Genomic DNA, 23702 nt, shown 5'->3' on the forward strand with positions numbered 1-23702 from the left:
CAAAGGCCCAAACTGACTCAGTAAGATCCACCCGATTGTGTTAGTGGGCATGTCACAGATTCAGAGGTTGCCTAGTCTTTTACAAAGGTTGGATCCAGTCAAAGTTGGTCAGCTGTGTATTATTGATAAAAATAATGGACGTGCGAAGGTGACCGAATCTCAGAGTATTCAAACATGCAGGGCACGAATTGATATTTACTTGTCACCTTATTTTTGAGAATTGAACCCGAAATTGGTGTTTTAAAGTTGCAAATCTTGGTTAAATAAATGCATCATAGCCCTTCATTCAGGTATAAATATGGAGTTCTGCTCTTCTAAGGCTGTTATTTTGAGAACATGCAATGACTAAATGCAAATTAACTATATAATTATATTAGCTTAGATCGAAAAGCTTAAAAATATGACAACAACCAAGTTAAAATTCATGGACCATTAAAAACTCATTTTCTTGTTTTAAAAATGACGGATTGTAGCATTGCCAATTAATTTTACAATAATATAGATTCGACGGGTAAACCACCAATCAATTTGTTAACCTTATTTTCAATTGTGACAGCCGCATGCCTGACTGGTATATATTAACCAAATTTGCCCCAATATATATCCAAAGATGGTTTTAATATTTTTAATTCTAATATATATATATATATATGCGCCCACCATATTAGTTTTATATAATTTTCATCAATTAGAAAAAGAAGACTAAGTTAAACATCTTGCACTAGTTGCTGAAACAGTATTCTAGTTTGAATGCTGCATTCACACTTCCAAATTAAGCAAAACATCATCAAAAGCATAATTAAGCACAAGAAAGCTAAACCGTGCGGCCAAAAAGATCTTATGGATCCTAACTTTTGTCCAATACATGTGTATGTATTAACATAATTTTCCATTAAAATTTTACACCCAAAAAGAACCCTAATCTAAAAAAGAATGTATGATAAACCGAAACAATTATGAACAATTTAATTAGACCATGGGTTTCAATTCTAGAGGAATAGGGGGTGCCATTGTTCTTCTCTTCCATAGATTGATTTCTTTCTTTGGCTGCAAAGGAACTTGATGAAATTGATTTCTTCCTCCAATCCCTAGAGGCGCTGAGAATGCGATTCTAACATCTTCTTCCCTCTCATCGCTGTCTTCTCTCTCTTCATCCGAATAATCGCGATGATTATTCATAATATTATGAGAAGATTCCCAATCGAAGTTTTCGAACGCATGGCCACGTCCGCTTGAAAATCTCTTCATCTGATTCAACGAAGGCGCCATATCCGGAAGAGATGGAGCCGTCCGACTACGATCAAGATCACTGGCATCAGATTCAGATTTTCTTCCGGGGTTAATGTTGCTAAACATCCTCCGGAACTGAAAACCGTGCTTCTTGATCTCACGCGGCGACCACGGTGCCGGAGGCTTTGATTTTTGACGATCTTTAGGGATCAAATTAACGCGATTTATCTTGTTAATGTGCTTCTTGTGCTTGATCTGTCCCATGCACGACACTTTCGGCGAAGTCGGCTCCTCCTCTTGTGTCTGACCGTCAAAGCTTCCGTTTCTCTGTTTTCTTCGGACTTGATCTGGAATCATTAAGGGGCCGGAAAACCCTCGCCGCCCTTGAGCTTTAAGCTTGGCGGCGGCTTCTCTGTTAGGGCTGTAAGGACGGCTGTGAAAAGAAACACCGGAAGCAGCTTTTGGTAGAAACTTCAGGATCTTGTTTTTTGTTTTACCTTGTTTCTGATGATCCATTGTTGCATGTAAAAGAATAACCCTAATCTTGTTGCACGCTTTGGACGTTGAGGAGGATAAAGAAATTGTGTTAAATCGCTTATCCAGCAGCACTACTTATATATATTTGTGTGTACACACATATACATATATGCATGTGTTTGTGTGTGTGTGTATATATATATATATGTGTACTTTTCTGACAATGTCAAGAAGAGAGAGGGGATGGTCAAACAAGGGAGGTGTGTGTGACCTAGCAAGCCCATATTTGCTCGACTGAATTGAATAATACAGCTTGCGTTTCATGCAGGTTTCTGGATTTTTCTGCACGAGATTTAATTTAGATAAACGTTTTTTTATTTCTAATCCACGGGCTAAACCGAAGTAAACAACTTAAGCAATGCTTAGGAATTGACTTGTCAACCCTTTATGAGGGACCTCTTAAACGTTGATCCAATCATTGAATATTACACGTGGATTTCAAAAGATAATTTTATTTTTTTGTCGAAAATTTCAAAAGATAATATGACAACTTTCAATTCGGAAATATAAGGTTATTTTCCTTTTCAAATTGGGAAATAAAAGATAAGTTTGACAAAACGTGTACGGTGTACGTAGTTGATTAAATTACAAGAAGATATATGCTATGTACCAACTTAACTGTTTCACCAACTTACATAACAAAATCATTAGGAAGAATTTTTTTTTTTTCCAAATTAGGGACAAAAAACTTTAGAAAAACTTTTGTTCATCTTGTTTAACTTGTGCAGAACATAATTGACTACTCGATAAATTGGTTATATGCAAGGCTGATGAGCTTGTAAGTCAAGTAATTAAGAGTTCATCTAACTATGATTTTGCAATGCATAAAGTTCGAATGGTTGAGATTTATCAAATTATTTGATTTGTTTTGAGTGATGACTAGTATGAACATCGATTCCTTGACTGAGTGTGTGAACATTATAATTCTCCCTAGAGTGATAAGTATAATTAACATGACCAAACCATTGGGATCGGCTGGTTGGTGTGGAAAGTGTCACGTTCATGGGCCTAATGACAATAATTAATTAGTAAGCTAAAATACAATTAGCTGTGATTGGTTTGTTTTGGAAACAAAATTGAATTGGTCCACCATATGAAAATTTGATTAGTATAAGTTATAATGATGTATTTCGTCTTCATTCATAGGAGCTTGAGCTTGATTAACTCTCCATTAATAAGGTCAAACATATACACTTGGTCTGCATCACAGACTCGTCACCGGAAGACATGCATTTCCGACGTACGTCAACTTTTAAGATGACGACGACATGCATCATAATTATTATACGGATTTAATTAAATATTTGTTAGGAGTTTAGAAAATGCCAGCAAAAGAGCCAAGAAGCACTGCTAACACAAAACAAGTAGGTAGCTGGGTGTTATTTCCATGTTCTGTGGACCATGCGTGTTCGTGAGCAAATCTTATGGGAAAAACTTTTGAAGCTTCCTATTGAAGATCTAGCTCTAGGGCAACCTTCAAACCTTAATCTTTACTTTGCGTGGCGGTATTCCAATCCATTCACGAACGGTGGATTGGTCAATGACTCAATACAATGTTTCACTTTTTGTCAAATACGGCTATTATTGGTGCAAGACAATTGTTGTTTGCATAGTTGATTTCATTGAGCATATTGAAAATATTTTTTTGTTTGTTTGTTTATAATTACACTATGGGGTGGAGAATAAATTAGTTACAAACTCATCATTCACGAGATTTGAATCTAAAACTTATAACTTACAAGTAAAGATTAATATTACTAAATCGTAAAGAAAATAGGAAAATTAATGAAAATGGATTGAAAACTTTGAGTTTTAATGATAAGGACAAAATAAAGGGTAAAATGAATAGTATCATGATTGAATTTTTAGTGTAAAAATGTAGCTTTTCGTTAAAGTAAACAGTACCAGGAGTTTTTCGTTAAAGTTTTTAAAGAAAAAAGCATTATGAGTTGAACAAAAAGAAAGATCGGTAAAGGCCTTCCTAGACAGAGCAACATTCAGTAAGAGAAGCCCAGCTTCTTTTGGGCAACAAAAGTTGGGCTCATCAACAAATTGAGACCAATTGAAGGACCAATTACAAACGTCGGAGTTAGCACAAGGCGGCCGTCAACTCCTCAGACCAACAAGCTCCTTCTATTGCTACTGCTGCAGGCTGCAGCCCCCTTTCTTTTCCTCAAGGTCTGCAGATATTGCTGTTTATTTTTATTCTTTAAATTAAAAGTAACTTCTGGTACAATTTTCATGTTTGTTGCCTCCATTTATGAAATCCAAGCTGCGAGATCAATTAGAAATTGAAGAAATGAGGATCCGGTCTCTGATCTGAATTTCATAGCCAGAAAGTGTAATTAAAAAAGAAAATAAAGAGATGAAAATATGATAAAAAGTCTAATTAATTAATTTAGTTGTGTTTTGTGTTTGTAGGTATTTTTTGAGGGAAGGAGTGAGTGTCGGGGATATGGCTAAAGCCCTTGATTTGCAGGACTTCCTTCTCCGCGGTCGAGTCTTGAAGCTTTATAGGCAAGCACTTCGTATAACCCGAAGAGCCCCTGTGGATTCCAGAGGTTAACTTACTCACTCCTTACCACTCTTTTCCAAATAAGAGAACGAAAAGTTCTCGTTAACTTTAACAAAAAATCATATTTTTACACTGAAAAGTTAATATTGATACTATTTACTTTATCTTTTATTTTATCATTATCGTTAGTACTCTAAGTTTTTAAGTCTTTTTCATTAATTTTCCTTTTAAATAACATATAGACGTTTTCCTGACTTTCTCTAAGCGAGCTTGGGGCACCCTTACCCTACTAAACAACAGATTTCTGGATGAAATACCACATTGTTCTTGCCCATTACACTCATTAGTACTTTTAGTCTTGGTATATATTTTAACAGGCACGAAAATGATACAGTTGTGTGTGTTCCTTTGTAATTTGATGGAAAGGCGGTTGATGTTTACAGGTGAACTAAGATCGATGATTCGACAAGAACTGGAGAACAACCGGCACTGCAATGACAGGCAACGGACTCGTTTTCTGCTTAGTGAAGGATTGGAGAGACTGAAATGTCTCGACGAGATGCTTGACATGCAAGGTCATTAGTTCTTATTCCTTAATTTGTAGTTTTTGAACATGAACATGCGACCCATTCCGCATTTGTTTCGAATTCATTCGTCTTTCTTGTGTTACAATTTTCTGTTAAAAATCGTCAAAATTGTGATCCTCCCAACTCCCAAACATAAAACGCTACATCGTAAATTCGTAACGAAACAGGTAATCCGATGACTAATCTAATGCAAGCAATGCAGCTAAGCTACTCCTACAGACTACACAGCCAACGGCCGTGTAACGAAGCCCCTATCGACCATCTTCTCCACCAATTCCTCATGCTTCTTCAACTGCCCTGACTTCCTCAACTGTTCTAGAACCATCTCATACACCGGCATACTCGGTTTCAAGCATTTCTCCTCAATCATCTCCCTGCAATACCTGTAGGCATTGTTCCAATGCCCCATTCCACAATACATGGAGATCAAAACCTTGTACGTGTTCACGTTCGGTTCAACTTCGTTCTCATCCATTTCCCTCTTCAGCTTCAGCACCATATGAGTCGATTTAGACTCCGCAAACATCTGCATTAGTATATTGTAGGTCACCGTGTTCAACTCGCACTTCAACTCCTTCATCTTAGCATACATTCTGTGAGCACCATTCACATCCTTCAACTTCGAAATGCACCGAAATATGGGATTGAAGCTCGATGCATTCGGGGTGCAGCCTTTCTTAACCATCAAATCGAGCACCTTAACTGCATCTTCAAGATTCTCGTCCTTGCAGTGACACTCTATAAGAAAATTATAAGTAATTGCATCCGCATTGCATCCCAGCCTCTTCATCTGATTACAAACTTGCAACACCTTCTCAGTCCGGCCAGCCTTCACATGAACCCTCATCAGATTATTGAAAGTAATCGAATTTGGTTGGCATCCGGCATCAATCATCTCAGCGAAAACATCATGGGCACGCGTAATTTGGCCGCACCTGCACAAACCATCGATCACAATGCTGTAAGTATACACATTCGGCATGATCCCGGCCGCCTTCATGTCCCGGAATACCCTCTCCGCCTCCGAGATATTACCAGCTCGGCACCAGCCATTAACCAAGCTAGTGTAGAGTATAACGTCAACTTCAAACTTATGCTTCAAGCTATCGAAAAACGACTGCGCTTCGCTGGCCCGTCTCTTCTTGCACAGAATCCCAATCACTACCGAGAAAGCCATCCTATCAGGCGCGCAACCGTACTCCTCCATACGATTAAACGCGTGCACCGCCTCCGCAGCCAATCCGGCCCTTACGTATCGCCGGACAAGGTTCGAGAAGGTCTCGACCGTAATCTCAACATTCCGAGCTTTCATCAGGTCGATCACGTGCCAAGCCAAATCGAACTGCCTCACCTTTCCAGAGAGGTCGACCATCTCGTTGTAGGGCTCCGATTTCTGCTCGAACCCGTCGCGGGCCGTGGCCCAGTTGAAGAAGGCAACTGCCTGGACCAAAGGGATGCCGTGGCGTACACCACCGCACTTCTTGATCACGCTGCGGACGACGGAGGGAGATACAGAATGGACGGCGGAGATTTGGGAGAAGTCTTGCGAGAGAGCAGGGATTGTGAACGTGGGGTTCGGGGGATGGGGGTTGGGATTAGGATTGGGGTTGTTGCGGTGGTGGTCTTTGATGAGGGAGTGGAATTTGTCGGCGATTAGGGTTTCGTCGGCGGATAGGTAGGGGACAGGGGCAGTTTGGGAATCGTCATCTGGGGTGTCGGTCTCTTGAAGATGGGCTTCTGAAGCTGAAGAGAAAGAGTAGGGTTTGAGAATTCGCGGCGGAATGGGAGAGAGAAAGCGGCGGAAATGGAGGGTTGATTTGGTTAACGCCATAGCTGAGCTTCAGTCTTCCCAACACTGCGAAGACAGGAGAAAGGAGACGGTGGAAAGAAAAGAGTGAGGAGAGACTGTCGCGCGAATGTTAGGCCATATGCGACGTCGTTTGGTTAAGAGGCAAAACAAAATTTAAAAACTAAAAGTCAGAGACAATTGGCACGTCATAATTTACATCTAATGAGAGATTAGAAAAGGGGTGTGCTATCCACACATCCCATTTTACTTCTCACACACCCCTTGATAATTCATGTCCGTTGATCTTCTTCAATTCATCCGATCCGACGGCCGAAAATTAAAAAGGTGTGTGAGAAGTAAAATAGGGTGTGTGGATATCACACCCCTTAGAAAATTATGCACAAACCTAAACAAACAAACAAAAAACACATTCATAAGCGTCGTTAACTATGATAACGCATCATACTTTGGTAAGCTTAATATCTTCCCAAGTACCTGGTAAATCCAAACCCTAACTTTCCTGACGACAAACTTGTCAACGAACTCAAACAATCATTCATATGGAATTTCAACGTTCATAATATTATCCTTATCTTCACTCTGTAACACAATCTTCAGCGCCCAATACACTCTTGACCCATCTTTCACCTCCATATACTTCTCGTATCAACAATGTGACAACGGAGGTGGCGGCGTCTTCCATGGCTTCAACGGAATCAATTCCTTCAATGCCAACAAGTTCGGAGACCGATCAACGAGATCCATTTACGACACTCTCAAAGGGTTCAAATCCAAGGAAGTAGGTATTACACTAAATATGGTAAATACCAAAAATATATATGACAATATTTGAGAATTTCTTATATATTCATTAATCTTCAAAGTGGAATATACCTAGGAGTTATAATTGGTATTACATATGTACTTCACCAATGTGGGACAATAAACTACTATTTACACTTTAACTAATATAGAACTCGCAACACTCCCCCTCAAGTTGGTGCAAAGATGTCATGCATGCCCAACTTGTTAAGCGAGTTGGAAAACACACTATTAGACATAGCCTTAGTAAGGACATCAGCGAGTTGATCTTCAAATCCCACAAACGAAAACATAATAATTTCAGCATCCAATTTTTCCTTGATGAAATGTCAATCAATCTCCACATGTTTTGTTCGATCATATTGCACTGGATTATAAGCAATCTCAATAGCAGCCTTGTTATCACAATGAAGTTTCATAGCACCATTGGGTTTAAACCCAAGGTCTCTCAACAATTTTTTCAACCACAACAACTCACATACGCTATGAGACATACCACGAAACTTAGCTTTTGCACTTGACCTAGCCACCACTTTTTGTTTCTTGCTTCTCCAAGTAACTAAATTACCACTCACAAATGTAAAGTATCCAGATGTAGACTGTTGATCAATGATAGAACCTGCCCAATCTACATCTATATACCCTTCGACATTCAAATGATCATTCTTAGAGAAAACCAAGTCTCACCATGAGCCATCTTTAAGTACCTCAAAATACGAGTTACTGCATCCATATGAGCTTCATTAGGTGAGTGCATAAATTGACTTACCACACTAATTGCATAAGCAATGTCAGGGCGAGTGTGAGACAAATAAATTAATTTCCCCACAAGCCTTTGATATTGTTCCTTATGAGTAAGAACTTGATCTGAAAATAAGCCCAGATGATGATTCTGCTCAATCAGAGTGTCAACAGGTTTGCAATCTAACACACCTATTTCAGCTAACAAATCAAGAACATACTTCCGTTGAGACAGAAAAATACCATGCTTGGATCGTGCAACCTCGATTCCAAGAAAATACTTCAATTCACCCAATTATTTCATCTTAAATTCAGTAGCTAGGTACTTTTGAAGCCATTGTATCTCCTTTTGATCATCACCGGTCACTATCATGTTATCAACATAAATAATCAATGCAGTTAGCGTACCATTTTGTCGCTTTAGAAATAAAGTATGATCTAAATGACTCTGGATATGCCCAAACCTCTTCATTGAACTTGTAAACCTCCCAAACCATGCTCTAGAAGATTGTTTCAAACCATTCAAAGCCTTTCGTAACTTGCATACAACACCTTTTACAAGAAATGTTCCGATACCAGGTAGGAGATCCATATAAACTTCCTCCTTAAGATCACCATGAAGGAAATCATTCTTAACATCAAACTGCAACAGAGGCCAATCCTGGTTTGCTGCTAATGACAGAAGAACACGCACATTATTAAGTTTGGCAATATGAGCAAAAGTCTCCTAATAGTCCATCTCATAGGTTTTAGTATAACCCTTAGCAACTAATCTGGCTTTATACCAGTTAATAGAACCATCTGTTTTGTGCTTAATAATGAACACTCATCTACATCTAACAATTTTCTTCCCGTTTGGTAAATGAACCAAATCCCAAGTAGAATTCTTTTCCAAAGCTTCCATCTCAACTTTCATGGCATTAACCCATTTAAGATCAGACAAAGCATCTTGCAATTTTGTTGAATTGATACACTAGATAGCTGACATATGTAAGATACATATGGTTTGGACAAACGATGAGTAGACACATAATTGTTGATAGGATATTTAGCTTTAGCATGCATATCAGGCTCATATTGTACTTTAGGTTTTCCACGATTAGCTCGTGGAGGCAACTCATAAGTAGAAGAATCGTCAGAATTTACCTCATGTATACCACCATCTTGTACCAAACTGTTAAAAGAATCATCACTGGACGAACCATCATCAGGCAACTCGTTAGACATACCAGCAGCAGGCAACCGATCATCAGAAGGTAATTCGTCAGACATACTAAGAAGCAACTCGCTGGGCACATCTGATCTATCGTCAGTAGAAATAATTCCGGGAATGACAGGTGACCGATCACTGTCTGTAGCTGACTGATTAGTATCACGCAACATAATAGGTTTTGTTCCCAACTCAGCCTATAACACATCATCCATACCATCTATTCGAATCTGCACTTCACTCCCCATCCCCCCTGAAGTGAAGAGTCGGAAGAGGGCTTTATAAAATATGAAACTTCCTCGTGGAAGGTGACATCCATGGTAATATAAGTTTTTTGAGTCGGAGGATGATAACATTTATAGCCTTTATGATTGTTAGCATACCCAATAAAGACACATCGAAAAGCACATGCATCAAGTTTACCCCGCTGATGAGAGTAGACATGCACATACGCAATACACCCAAACACTTTCTGAGGAAGTTTTGATACAGAAACAAGATAAACATGTTTTTGTAACACGTCAAGCAGTGTTTGAAAATCAAGAACCCTACTTGGAACACGATTTATCAAATACACAGAAGCCAAAACAACATAACCCCACAAATGATTAGGAACACATTTACCAACATCAAGGAGCAAGCAACCTCCATTATTTGACGATTCTTCCGTTCGGACACACCATTTTGTTGGGGTGTAAACAGAGTAGTCGTCTAGTGAATAATATTATGATCACGAAAAAAACATGCCAAAGTGTGATTCACATATTCTCCTCCGTTATCAAACCTAAAGATCTTAACTTTGGTCTGAAATTGAATAGACACCATTGTACAAAATTCTTGAAGAAGTAACGGAACATCACTCTTATTATTCATCAAGAACACCCAAGTTAATTGAGTTCAATCATCAATAAAAGTAACAAACCAACATAATCCATTAGAAGTAACTTTGGCCGGACCCTACACATCAGAATGTATCAAATCAAATGGCAAAGTAGCTTTAGAATCACTTACAGGAAATGAAGCTCGATGACTCTTAGCCATGACACATGTTTCACACTTGACTCTGAATCACTACAAGTGTGAAACAAAGAAGGAACCAGTATCAATTATCCACTTATTTGTTCCACCAAGATGCATAAAAACACTATGATTATAATGAGCCACTGAACTAAATCACGAACAATAAAGGCACAACAGATACGCAGCGGAACGAAAACAATTTATTAGAACACTGTAGTAATCATTGTTCACGACACTGTAAAGGATCACTGTTCACAAAGCAGAGCACTGTTCATGCACTGTGGCAAAGAAAACTGCTCTGATGCCATATTAAACTAAATATGGTAAATATCAAAAAATATATATGACACAAAATTAAAGCACACATGTCACCAAGAGCGAACTGCTCTGATGCCATATTAAACTAAATATGGTAAATATAAAAAATATATATGACAATATTTGGGAATTTCTTATATATTTATTAATCTCCAAAGTGGAGTATATATAGGAATTACAATTGATATTACACATGTACTTCACAATGTGGGACAATAAACTACTATTTGCACTTTAACTAATATATAACTCGCAACAGTAGGCAGTAATAAAAAGGCTATAAAATTGCTGCAATTTATGGTGTGCAATAAGGCCTCGTTTGGCAGCTCGGACTGTACTGACTATTTCTGTCGGATAGGATAAATAGTCACCGGATAGTACTGACTAAATTAGTCGGACGTTTGGTGCAGTATCGGACTAATGACCGTATTATTTATACGGTGATTGGTTTTATACCGGATATGATAAAAAAAGAAAAATAATGATAGAATAATCAACAAAGGGCAGTGCCTTTAATTTGTCGTTCATGTTTGGCATAAAACCCTTTTTGGTTGATTTTCTGCAGACAACATGGATCCGTTAAGGGTGTGTTTTACGACAAATCGAGGCACTGTGAAGGTGCGGCTTCAAACGGAGACGAAGGTCCAGCCACGTCGGCGAGGATTGACAGAGCTTTTGGCTCTTGAAGTTTTCCGGGAATCGATGAGATCTTCTCCAGATTCCGGCGAATAGGCGGTTGCAGGTCGTTGGGTTTCAAATCCTGTTAACCAAATCTATTAATTGGATTTCCAACCCTCAGTAATTTCATAGAATTTTATAGAAATTATGGAGTTCTAAAACTTAATTTGAAGGGATATATAACTTCCCCAATAATTTAGGGCGGAGCAGAGCAAAGTAGAAGAAGAACGACGGCGGCTGAACGATGCGAGAGAGAGAGAAAGGAACTGAGCAGAGCAAAGTAGAAGCAGAACGACGGCGGCTGGACGGCGACGGCTGGACGACGGCTGAACGACGAACGACGAACGACGAACGACGGTGGCTGAACGATGCGAGAGAGAGAGAAAGGAACGCGACGAGTAAGGGACAGAGAGGGAGAGAGGGAGAGAGCGATCGTTGTTTCCCACCCGACTAATAATCCTTACGTTTTAGGGAGGATAAATTAACAGGTGTGTACCGTATAAATCATGTGGGGCCGGTATAATTAATCCGGTTGCTATTTAGTACGGAACAACGCCAAACACTCGGGTCCGTATTATTTATCCTATCTGATGCTTTATACGGGCTGCCAAACAGGGCCTAAGTATACCTCTCCTAGGATTTGTGTGCGTTAGTTGAGTCACAATTGAACACTAACTAGTATGCTAATTTGGTAACCAAATCTTATTAGGAAGGGGACTATAGCTGGCTTTCCTAATTTCCTTTGAGTAAAGGTTGTAAAATAACTAGGGAACGTTAAGAATTATAATAACAATTTGATAAGGATTCAACTGCCGGTAAGCCAAAAAAAAAAAAAAAGATTTGTGTAAGTGTGACCGATTGGTTAACGTAATGTCCCGGTTCTTCATACTTGAGTTCGAATCCTTATTCCTATCGAGTAAAGTAGTTTAATGTAATATGCATTTTAGAAAGCAGTCATGGACTAGGATTTAAATTGTTTTGGTGGATGAGTGGAATAACCGAGAACTAATTCCTAATTGGAGCGGTTTTAGAGTGAAAAAAGAGTGAGGAGAGACTAACGATCGAATGTTAGACCATACGCGACGTCGTTTGGTTACACATTAAAACACAAAAACGAACGAGTCTCAAACATGGACAAGAAACAAGTTTTCTCTTCCAGAAACCTCTAATTAAGAGGCAAAACAAAATTGAAAAACTAAAGTCAGACAATTATCACGTCATAATTTACATCTAATGAGAGCTTAGAAAACTTTGCACAAACCTAAACAAACAAACAAAACACACATTCATAAGCGTCGTTAACTATGGTACGCATCATACTTTGGTAAGCTTAATATCTCTCCAAGTACTCGCTCAATCAAAACCCTAACTTTCTTGAAGACAAACTTGTCAACGAACTCAAACAATTCTTCATATGGAATTTCAACGTTTATAATATCATCGTTCTCTTCGTTATGCAACGTTGTCTTCGGCGCCCGATACACTCTTGACCCATCTTTCACCTTCATATACTTTCCATATTGACAATGTGACAACAGAGGCGATGGCGGCGTCTTCCACGGCTTTAACAGAATCAATTCCTTCAATGCCAACAAGCTCGGAGACCGATCAACGGGATCCATTTAGGACACTCTCAAAAGGTTCAAATCCAAGGAAGTAGGCAGTAATAAAAAGGCTGTGAAATTGCTGCAATGTGCGGTGTGCAATAAGTATACCTCTCCTAGGATTTGTGTGCGTTAGTTGAGTCACAATTGAACACTAACTAGTATGCTAATTTGGTAACCAAATCTTATTAGGAAGGGGACTATAGCTGGCTTTCCTGTAGTTTAAAAAATTAAAATTATCATGATAACTTTTTTATTGACGTGTCGAAATGGATTGCCCGCGTATCACTCTCCTGAAAAACCATTAAGGATCTATTATTATTGGGCTGTTATCGTGTGACCCAATAACGATTCAATTAGTTATCGTATTGACCTGAAACTATTTATTTTCGTTGTTTGTACGTGTCGTGTTAACGGTCGTGTAAGGAATTTCCAAGTCTAAAGTCTTACATTCACCTCATGAGTCATGGTGAGCCTCCTTGTCTCAACACCTATATTTATAAATGAATATATAAGTGTTTTGTTCAGTAAATTATTAAGCATTTGAATTGTACCTTGTTGGTTGAGTATGTCACCATTAATACAAATTCCTGGTTTCAACCCCGCTGACATTGTTTAACTTTCTACATGACGACATAGCAAGAATGATTAAAACGTAATACTCATCTGATTGAAGTTCAAACTCTCTTAGCACAGCATTAAGAACGTGTTGAAAAAAATTTGTAGGCCTAATTTACTGAACTATAGTAAGGACAGAGAGAGACTGGTGCGGCACAGTAGAGAGAAATAGAGAGATCTGAAATTGTGAGCTACGTTCTATTCCATCCTATTGTGCATTTATAGTATTAGGAAAAGTTATTTTCTTACTCTAATAGGATTACAACTCTAATAAGAATTTAACTACTAAAAAATATTTAAAGATATTTTCAGATATATTAGAATTTACACAATAACATTTCTAATTCAATATGACTGTAATAAAAACTAAGTAATAAAAGTCACAATTTTGGAATTTAATTGGATAAGAAGATAAAATTTCAACCTACACGCCTAAACGGGTATAGTAGTCAAACTTAGTGGCCGAAAAAAATTCGAGCGACCTTCTGAGAGACTGAGAGCTCAACTAGCTGGAAAGTTTGAGCGACCTTCTGAGAGCTCACCTAGTAATTGTCCAGCAACCCTACCTTGGTAAATCGTATTGAATCACATATAAATAGATGCCTGCATCCAAAAGTGGTACAACTTTCATAATTTGAACCGTTTATTTTTATTATCATCATCTAAAAATCACCTATAGAAAGAAAAAAAAAAAGAATTTGGAGAATTTTAATCATCTATATGAGTCAAGCAAGTTTATGGCTACCATAATATCAATTGTTTCAAATATATGGATAGTTAAACTGTTTCTGATTAAATAAAATTTTCTAAAAAAAAATCTTTAAATAATTATAAGGAGACTAAACAAATCAAATATGACGTTCCTACGGTAAAATAATGTTACATAGGAACTAAGCATTACTCACAAAATAGAGTGGGCCTTGCAAAATTTTCGTTTGAAATTAATTAGTAGCGTTACATTTAATATCTATTTGTATAACTCTTTAATATAGGTAGAGTTCGACAATATATATAAATTTTATTTTTATTAAAAAAAATAGTATAAATAATGATGAAACTAAATAATAAAAGAAACATTTTTAGAATTTAATTGGATAAGATAAAATTTCAACCTACACGAGTAAACGCGTACAGTAGTCAAACTTAGTGGCCGAAAAAGGCGTAACCTGATTGGAAGTCTACTGGAAAGTTCGAGCGACCTTCTGAGAGGCCACCCAGTAAATGTCCACGACCGACCTTGCCTTGGTTAATTGTATTCAATCATATATAAATAGACTCATGATAAAATGAACCTGCATAGAGGCAATCAACACATCGTATACCCACAAAAAAAAAAAAAAAAAAAAAAAAAAAAGCAGCAGATACATATATCAACCAATCATGGTCGATGGACTCAATGCAGTGGAAATTGCAGTCGGGGGAGTAGCAGGAGCAGCGTTTGGATCGATATTTGATGGCATTACGGAGGTGTTACGGAATGCTGCCGAGTTTACGACCTCCCACGCGAACATCAAGTCCACGCTAGAGGCTTTGCAGCCATTGATACGAGAGATAGAAGGGAAGAACAAAAGGTTGCTTCTCCAGGATGAGGAACTAAAAGATCTTAAAAAAGAAATTGAGGCAGGCGTAAAGCGTGTTCAAGAGTTATCGAAGAAGAGTGTGTGGAACTACTGCATGAGGCCTTTGTACAACATGGAGCTTGATGGAATGGATAAGTCTCTTAAAAGGCTGCTAAGGATACTCCAGGTGCAGGGAGTACGGGATGTCAAGGAGGTCTTGGTTCAAGTCAATGATTGCAAAACCGACGTCAACAAGATCTCGATTCAACTCGATGATTGCAAAACCGGGATTGTCCGTTATGGGGAGGAGACCTTGAATATGACAAGGACGGTGCTCGACCTATTTGAACGGATTAATGGTCCTAGTGGTTTTGTACCAATCAGTGAAAAAGGTAATCCATTTGCATCAAGTCATTTTTTTTTTCAAAGATTAAAATGAAATTTTCTATTTGTCTTGCATGTATAGTTTGTTTAGAGGTAATATAGTTATAAGTATAATTTTTTCTTCAAACAAAAACCTGGTTTTCAGAAACAAAAACCTGGCTTAGAAGTTGGACAAGGAAACAAAATACAAGAAAGCAGTGTAATTTTTTCTGATGTATTGTTGGTATTAATTTGTTTGTATGATTACGGCAGTGGCATCTTTGGTGGAAGAGGAAGCTCTGCGATCATCGTTACTAACAATGCGCCATGCTGTTGATGAAGCGTTGTCAAAGCCTAACCCTCATAATAATATCAGCAGGATTGAAGAAGCTCTAAGACGAGTGGTAGAGGAACTGGGTGACGCTGACGAAAACCGTAAATTGGATATGGGGGTTCACGAAGTAAAGTGGTTTAGGATAAAAGTGGAGGAGGGTACAGAGCTCATTCGCAAGTGCTCCAATGTCGTTGAGTGGACCGACCGCAAAATGGTTAAATACGCCAACAAACTTGATGATTTGGTGAAATTTCTGGAGGCATTGGGACAACGTTTGAAGAGAACCAATAGTACAATGCCAAAGGGATTGGATACTCAAAATTCAATCACACTCCTTTCTTTTCTCTCCCTCCTCCCCTCTCTCTCCAAATCTCTCTCTCTTTCTCTCTTTTTTTTTACTTTTTTCGTCTCTCCTCCAATCACTCTCTTCATTCTCTTACTCCTCTTCCTCTTCATCTCGTCCAATCATCTCTTTTCTTTCTCTTTCCTTCAATCATCTTTTACTTTCTTTTCTCCTGTCTCCTCTTTCTCCCTCACCTGCGACCCCCCGATCTCTTTGTCTAGTTTAAATCGTAAGATTTAAAAATTTTAAATCGCAAACCAATTAAGTTTTTGAATCTTAAAGAAAATTGTTTTGAATAGAATACCAAACAGATCTTTAATTTCTTATAATTAATCTATATAGGTGAGAACCGGACAGAGATTGAGAACGAAAATCTTATCTTCATGAAATCTAATCGATCTACTGATGATGTTAATGGTAATTTTTAAATCACAGACCAATTAAGTTTTTGAATTTTAAAGAAAGTTGTTTTGAAGAAATGTTTTGAGAAATGATAAAAAATTTCAAATAGGATATCAAACAGATCCTTAATTTCTTATAATTGATCTGTATAGGTGAGAACCGGACAGAGATTGAGAACGCAAAGCTTATCTTCATGAAATCTAATCAACCTACTGATGATGTTAATGGTAATTTTTAAATTGCAAACCAATTAAGTTTTTGAATTTTAAAGAAAATTGTTTTGAAGAAATGTCCTTAAGAAATATTTTGAGATATGATAAATAATTTCAAATAGGATACAAAACAGAGCCTTAATTTCTTATAATTGATCTGTATAGGTGAGAACCGGACAGAGATTGAGAACGAAATGCTTATCTTCACGAAATCTAATCGACCTACTGATGATGTTAATGGTCTCCGAAATGATGGAAAGATAGGACATCATGATTCAAGCGTTTTTGGCTATTCATCCATCTTTGCTGCTGCCGCAAGCAACTTTGCTGAAAACAAGCTAGGAGAAGGAGGGTTTGGGCCGGTTTATAAGGTAACATTTTGAAAAAACAAAAATTTCTGCTTCTAATTCAAAAGCTGTAGAAGAAAAAAAAAATAGAAAAAGGAATTAGCTTCATCTGCCTAAAGATGACAGCAAAAACATGATATGGATTATCAATTCAGGGGAAATTGGCGATGGGACAAAAAAAAGCTGTGAAGTGGCGTAGAATGCTTTTCTTCAAGAAATCTAATCGACCTACTGATAATGTTAATGGTCTCCGAAATGATGGAAAGATAGGACATCATGATTCAAGCGTTTTTAGCTATTCATCCATCTTGGCTGCCACAAGCAACTTTGCTGAAGAAAACAAGATAGGAGAAGGAGGGTTTGGGCCGGTTTATAAGGTAACATTTTGAAAAAAACAAAAATTTCTGCTTCTAATTCAAAAGCTGTAGAAGAGAAAAAAAAAAAAAAAAAAAAAAGGAATTAGCTTCCTCTGCCTAAAGATGACAGCAAAAACATGATATGGATTATCAATTCAGGGGAAATTGGCGATGGGACAAGAAATAGCTGTGAAGAGGCTTTCGAAACGTTCAGGGCAAGGATTATCAGAATTCAAGAATGAACTGATACTTAATGAACTCCAACATACAAACCTGGTTCATCTTTTCGGATTTTGCATTCATGGCGAAGAGAAGATGTTGATATATGAGTATATGCAGAACAAAAGTTTGGAGCACTTTTTATTTGGTGAGGAACCAAGATACTTGATTTCATTTGTTAAATTTGCTATCTGACCTTTATTTTACTGTCAAAGTTCGTAGATTACTACTATTAATTAATATTAGTCCTACTTAACTCTACATATTGGACAGATCCAACCAGAGGTCGACTACTAGATTGGAAGAAGCGTTTTAGCATTATCGAAGGAATTGCTCAAGGGTTGCTTTACCTGCACAAATACTCAAGAAAGAAAGTAATTCATAGAGATTTAAAACCTAGTAACATACTACTTGATGAAAACATGAACCCAAAAATTTCAGATTTTGGTTTGGCAAGGATTTTCACCCAAAATGAATTGGAAGCAAACACTAGCAGGATTGTCGTGAACCCAAAAATTTCAGATTTTGGTATGGCAAGGATGTTCACCCAATATGAATTGGAACCAACCACTACCTTGACTACCAGGATTGCCGGGACAATGCAAGTATTTCTGCCTCACATTGACATGGTCTTCCCCTTTTGAACACGCATTTTTGCAGATAAGTATACTGACTATTTTTTCTTTTTCATTTGGTACAGGAGTTACATGGCTCCAGAGAACATACTTGAGGGAATTATTTCTGTAAAGTCTGATGTCTACAGTTTCGGGGTATTGATGCTTGAAATCATAAGTGGAAGGAAAATCAACAGCTTTTACAATGATGATCGCGCACTCAATTTAGTAGGATATGTATGACAAACAAAATCTCTCTCTTAAAATTTATAATCATATTTTTCTTCTTTAGAATGAAATGCAATCCTTGTTCTTCAGGCATGGGAGTTGTGGAAAGAAGGTGCAGGGCTAGAATTAATGGATCCAACATTAGGAAATTCGTTTATTGAAGAGCAACTGTTAAGATACATCCATGTCGGTCTGCTTTGCGTAGAAGAAAATGCAGCAGATCGGCCTACCATGTCAGATGTCATATCTATGTTGATTAATGAAAGCTTACCATTAGCATCACCAACAAAGCCAGCATTTTGTGTTGGAAGGAGAACGGTGGAGAGTCAGACTGGTATAAATTGGAGTCAGCAACTTGAAATGGAGAGTCAGACTGGTATAAATTGGAGTCCGCAACTTGAAATGGAGAGTCAGACTGGTATAAATTGGAGTCAGTAACTTGAAATTGTTACTTCAGCAAACTACACGTCCAGTTCTGATTTTGAAGCATTTTAATTGAAGGTAAAAATCATATTTGTATTGCCTCAACTAAGTGTTTTGCTTCTGCTTAATTTAAAAGACTCTACTCGACTAATTAGCATCACTCAAACCACTCTCGCAAATTGGTATGTGTCCTGGGAAGATCAATAAATTAACGGGACGCTGTTTTTGTAAATGTAGAGGGTATGCATCAACTGTAGTTGGCTGATGACTTTTGGCACCTTTCAAGATACTTGAGAAGTTTAAAAGTTTAGCTAGTAGTGGTACCCGTTTGTTGCCGCAGGTTAGAAAATTGTATGAAGTATTGTATTCTTTATGCCACAAAGGTTTCAAAATTTTAGTAAGCAAAAGTTTTAATTTATGTATTCTACATAGAAAAGATTGGGGCATTCTTGTTTGTGCACTTGTTAAATTCAGTAGTCATCCATTCCATTCCAGCAGCTACATAGTGTTCCTTTGGGACCAGCACTTGAACAAAAAAGATTACGAATGCTGGTGTACAAGCAAAAAATGTTGACAGTTATCGACTCTATTCTAGCAGTTCTATCTAGCCTTTGATTAGGACCAGCATCTGGACACAATATATAACCAAATGCTGGAGTATGTACATGCAAAAAATACGATAGAATTTAGACCAGAAAGAACTAATTACATCCCAAAAAATATTAGAGACATTGTTTGATACGCATTAAAAAGGCAAGAACTTTTTTTATCCCAAACAGCTAAAGTTTTGATGCAGCATTCTTCAATGCCAACAAAGCAACCTAAGCAAAAGGAAAAAAAGTCGTGACATTTAGATGAGTGTTAAATTTATCTTTTAATAAATTTAAGTGAGAAGGGAAAGCGATGATAAAGTATTGTGACCTATTGTTTTTTTGCAGGGCTGGAATCCGTCTTCGCACCAGTTGGAGATGATTTTTTTTTCAACAATTTGACCGGAATTTGATCGACATCTTCTCTGCTTGGTTCAAACATCTCTTCTACAACACTGTTTTAAAATGTGACAGATATGAGAAAGAAGAAATAAATCATAGTTTAAAAGCTTGACATAGGATAAGAGTTAAGAAACAGGCCTTTGTTCAGTGCCAGTAAAAAGAGGCCTCCTCACTGCTTCTTTGTTTATATGATTGCGCAGTTGTTTCTGGTGTCGACGTAGAGGATGACACCATCGTTGAAGACAAAGTAAAGATAAGAAGTTGTAGTTGTGGATTTTGACCCAAACATAAAAAGTTCTAATAAAGCTTCCTACCTTATATAACTCTGGATCCAAAAAAGCTAATTCATCAACTGTTACTCTCCTGGCAATCTGCAAAATTTGAGCTTCATTCACTTGTTTCGAAGACGATGCCAATATTTTTACAGCTTCTGTGTTGTTAGAAAACCTGCAGGATTTAAAACACAATATTATTTGAATAGCTTTAAAAAAAATTTGTTTTATTGTAAAAATAATAAAAATATCTTTACTTTTTTTAATAATTGTCAATGCACTCACACTAATTTGTACCCATTTAGTTCCGGGATGTCTGGATCAAAAAAGAAAAGCATTGATACAGTGCTGCTCAACACAATCTTGTATGTGGATAAAAAAATAACGGAAATAACATAAACAAAATATTAATAAACAATTCAAATAATTGGATGTAAGCTTAAAAAATAACATCCAAACGTGATTCATAGGATTCCATGTTTGCCTAAATAATCTTAACATGTTGTGCAAAGATTTGTTTGTTCACAAAAATTCCAATTTGAATAAGCAATATTACAAAAAGGAAACCAAATTATGAAAATAATGAAACACAGTTATTGAGCAGCACTACATTCAAACAGTTGCAAGGCAATGTCTTAAAAAGAAAGGAAGCATGCGATTTCAAATTAGAACAATACTTCTATTCAAAAGCAGCTAAAAAAATAATAAACATACAAACAATTGTGTTTCCAAATATAGATTTGTAAATAGAAAACAGAAACACTCATTTTATCATTGATAATAAATTATGTGAAAAACTCATTAGAGGCAGCAAATATTTCGAATTTTTGTGTTAAGAGCTGATTAACATAATTTATAGAAGGAAACAGAACAATAAAGATACCAAACAGGTTAATTTTTTATTGAGTTAGGTACCAAGGTATAGCTTCACTTTTAGACTTGTGAAAACAACAATTGTTGATGCAGATAACGTCTTCATTGACAAAGAAGAAAAAGCCATCTTCCCATAATGTAATCTTCATCTCTTCTTTTCTATTGAAAAAGAAAATTTGAAATGGATATTCAAAAGCCAGGAAGAAATTTGTTTAATTTGTTATGAATAAAGTAAGCAGTCAACATGATAAGTATCATATAATAGTTTAACAATATTGATTTGTGAGATAACATTTAAATTTTTTGTAATGTGTATATAATAAATACATGAAATAATTTAGAATCACAGAAAGCACAGGGGAGAAACAACCTGATGTTTTCAATAGCTATATCACACTTATGTGTAATTCTCTGATTAATTTGCTTTGGCACCAACTCTTGCACACCAGTTACGTGACCAATGACATCTTGCATTTTAACAAACAAATATGGTGGAAGTGTTAAAATTCATTTTCCAAAATAAAGACACAAGTTTTTTAATGCGCGCGCGCGCGCGCACACACACATATACATATATTGTTACCTGTAAGGATATCAACCCTGTTGAGGCGAGGTTAAAGGGTGTTATAATCTTGCAAAAAAGAACCAGTGTCGAGGGATAGGCGGAAACACACGGCAATTTTTTGAAAATTGTTTTCCCAGTGAACATAACTTGGGTATCATGTGGCACAACACTGTATTGACCCCTCATTCTATTCGTACAGAAACCCATAATTTCATAGCAGCTTCCGGCTTCTATTTTCGAAGCAATGATTTCATAGTCCATCTCCGTTGTGCAAGCTTCAACCGCATGTTGCTTTGCAATTGATGAGGGTGAAAAAGAGAAAAAAAAAAAACGTTACAAATGCAATTGACAAACAAAATCAAAATTTGGATTATATTTTGTATAAGATAAATAAATAGGTATGCAGTTACAACACACTCTAATTCACAGGAACAAAATTAAAGTTTATTATTTAACATGTAAAAAAAAGTCAGAAACAAAAATAATATATTTGCTGTTAATTATCTTTGTAAGCAGTTGTGATTAAATTACTGAAATAATGGTTTCTCAGCATTTCATCAAGTAATATAGAATGAAAACTGTATATTTTCGAAGAGTTGTTAATTATCTTTGCAAACAGTTGTAATTAAAATATTGAAATAATGCCCTCTCACCATTTCGTCAAGTAATATAGAATGCAGAGCTATATATTTCTGAATGGTCTAATCCAACACAATCTTAGGCATTGATCAAGGCTGTAACGCACATCATATAAGGAAGAAATGCAAAGTTCAGTAATATGCAATAAAGATGATATAAATTATCCCTGCCATTTGAAACAAAATTTAGCTCATAATTTCCAGTGCCTAAAATCCAATCCAAACATAAGATAGCAAACTAAACAGATAAAGATGCTTCAAAAGTCGTTCATTAAATTTTTTTTTTTTTTTGAGAACAAAATTAGTTGATTAAAAATAAAGCTAAGATCTCATTACAGCTTCGCAATCCACTACCTCACCAGCTAAATTTTACTCTCAAGTGCCGAGAAATGATGCAGTGGCCAAGTTGTCCTCGTGTCTGTATAAACGAAACCTACAAAACAAACCAATTAAGCAAAAAAACCAAATCATAAATCTCAAAAAGGCCAATGAACAAAATTGCAAAAACAGAGAACAGCTTCGTACAAAAAATACACTCTTAGTTACTAAAACTAAGCAGGACTCTTCAACTTTAAATAGAACAACAAATCAACTTGGTTGCCTCCTGTTCAATGTTTAGCCAAATTATTCGGTTCAACGGTGCATAATCCCAAAAACCCAAACAAAACCCCAAATCAATTTCAAAAAAATTTAACATAAAACAACCACCCCATTCTTGTCTTCCATTTGTATGCCTTTTTTCTCTCTCTGTACACTCCCTGTCTGTCTCACTAAATGAAAACCTGTAAATCCAATTTAATCACTCATCAAAACCCATAACACGATCTGGGTTAAAAATTTCACACAAAGAAAGATTTAACTTTTGATATTTTTAAATCTAACAAAATCAAACCCGCAGTTTTGAAGCAAAGAAAACTGAAAAGTTGAACAAACCTGATTCGGTGCTTTCTGAGCAAACCAAGAGCTGAGAACGACAAAAAGCGAGATTTGAGAGCGACAAAAGAGAAATTCGCGACCAACTGAAACAAATGTTTAAGAGGGAAAGAAAGTGAGGTCTGAAACGGGTGAAGGAGACATGCAAGAGAGTGAAGTGAAAAGCAAAGGAAATATGGAAACAAAATGCATCGATGATCGACAGGAAACATGGTTTTACTGTGCAAAAAAAGCAACATGAGGGAAAGGAAGGAGAAACGGGATGATCGACAGCTGGAGAGAAAGCCTGCTTTTACTGTGGAAAAAAAGCAAGATAAGGGAAAGGGGAAAGAGTTGGGATGACAAAACAACCCATTAGAG

The 23702-nt window shown here is 36.9% G+C and overlaps 5 protein-coding genes across 11 annotated transcripts; 2 read left to right on the top strand and 3 right to left on the bottom strand.

Moving 5' to 3' along the window:
- Window positions 1-852: 852 nt before the first annotated feature.
- LOC103440232 (uncharacterized protein At1g76070) lies at window positions 853-1877 on the bottom strand. Its single transcript, XM_008378902.4, has one exon. The coding sequence runs from the start codon at window positions 1744-1746 to the stop codon at window positions 970-972; it is 777 nt and encodes a 258-aa protein (XP_008377124.2). The 5' UTR covers window positions 1747-1877; the 3' UTR covers window positions 853-969.
- A 1887-nt stretch (window positions 1878-3764) lies between these two features.
- Window positions 3765-4954, top strand: LOC103428587 (uncharacterized). The gene is made up of 3 exons (XM_008366701.4): window positions 3765-3945; window positions 4189-4328; window positions 4726-4954. The coding sequence occupies exons 2-3, from the start codon at window positions 4223-4225 to the stop codon at window positions 4863-4865; spliced, it is 246 nt and encodes an 81-aa protein (XP_008364923.1). The 5' UTR covers window positions 3765-3945; window positions 4189-4222; the 3' UTR covers window positions 4866-4954.
- A 39-nt stretch (window positions 4955-4993) lies between these two features.
- LOC103428586 (pentatricopeptide repeat-containing protein At1g20300, mitochondrial-like) lies at window positions 4994-6800 on the bottom strand. Its single transcript, XM_008366700.4, has one exon. It carries the CDS (start codon window positions 6698-6700, stop codon window positions 5090-5092), a length of 1611 nt encoding a protein of 536 aa, XP_008364922.2. The 5' UTR covers window positions 6701-6800; the 3' UTR covers window positions 4994-5089.
- An 8159-nt stretch (window positions 6801-14959) lies between these two features.
- On the top strand, window positions 14960-20384 carry LOC103440229 (uncharacterized). 3 transcript variants are annotated; one of them, XR_011583801.1, is made up of 11 exons: window positions 14960-15620; window positions 15865-16497; window positions 16611-16685; window positions 16823-16897; window positions 17048-17253; window positions 17385-17606; window positions 17745-17952; window positions 18078-18405; window positions 18505-18655; window positions 18737-19147; window positions 20008-20384. XR_011583801.1 is itself a non-coding variant. In XM_029106542.2 (10 exons), exons 1-10 carry the CDS (start codon window positions 15050-15052, stop codon window positions 19082-19084), a joined length of 2817 nt encoding a protein of 938 aa, XP_028962375.2. In that variant the 5' UTR covers window positions 14960-15049; the 3' UTR covers window positions 19085-19505. The 3 variants fall into 3 exon arrangements, 1 of the variants encoding a protein (XP_028962375.2); XR_011583800.1 differs by lacking the exon at window positions 20008-20384 and adding an exon at window positions 19307-19505; XM_029106542.2 differs by lacking the exon at window positions 20008-20384 and having other exon boundaries at window positions 18737-19505.
- Window positions 19531-23657, bottom strand: LOC108173896 (uncharacterized). 5 transcript variants are annotated; one of them, XM_070826995.1, is made up of 9 exons: window positions 23343-23657; window positions 22769-22842; window positions 21790-22062; window positions 21249-21673; window positions 20619-20649; window positions 20376-20508; window positions 20200-20267; window positions 19991-20114; window positions 19531-19890 (listed from the first exon to the last, which is right to left on the bottom strand). In XM_070826995.1, the coding sequence occupies exons 4-8, from the start codon at window positions 21331-21333 to the stop codon at window positions 19991-19993; spliced, it is 441 nt and encodes a 146-aa protein (XP_070683096.1). In that variant the 5' UTR covers window positions 21334-21673; window positions 21790-22062; window positions 22769-22842; window positions 23343-23657; the 3' UTR covers window positions 19531-19890. The 5 variants fall into 5 exon arrangements, 2 of the variants coding, with proteins under 2 accessions (XP_070683096.1, XP_070683097.1); XR_011583803.1 differs by lacking the exons at window positions 22769-22842; window positions 23343-23657 and having other exon boundaries at window positions 20591-20649; window positions 21249-21365; window positions 21577-21673; window positions 21790-21950; XM_070826996.1 differs by lacking the exons at window positions 22769-22842; window positions 23343-23657 and having other exon boundaries at window positions 21249-21365; window positions 21577-21673; window positions 21790-21950.
- Window positions 23658-23702: the final 45 nt, after the last annotated feature.

The sequence above is a fragment of the Malus domestica genome, chromosome 08 (genome assembly GCF_042453785.1).
Source record: "Malus domestica chromosome 08, GDT2T_hap1".
NCBI classification, from domain to species: Eukaryota; Viridiplantae; Streptophyta; class Magnoliopsida; order Rosales; family Rosaceae; genus Malus; species Malus domestica.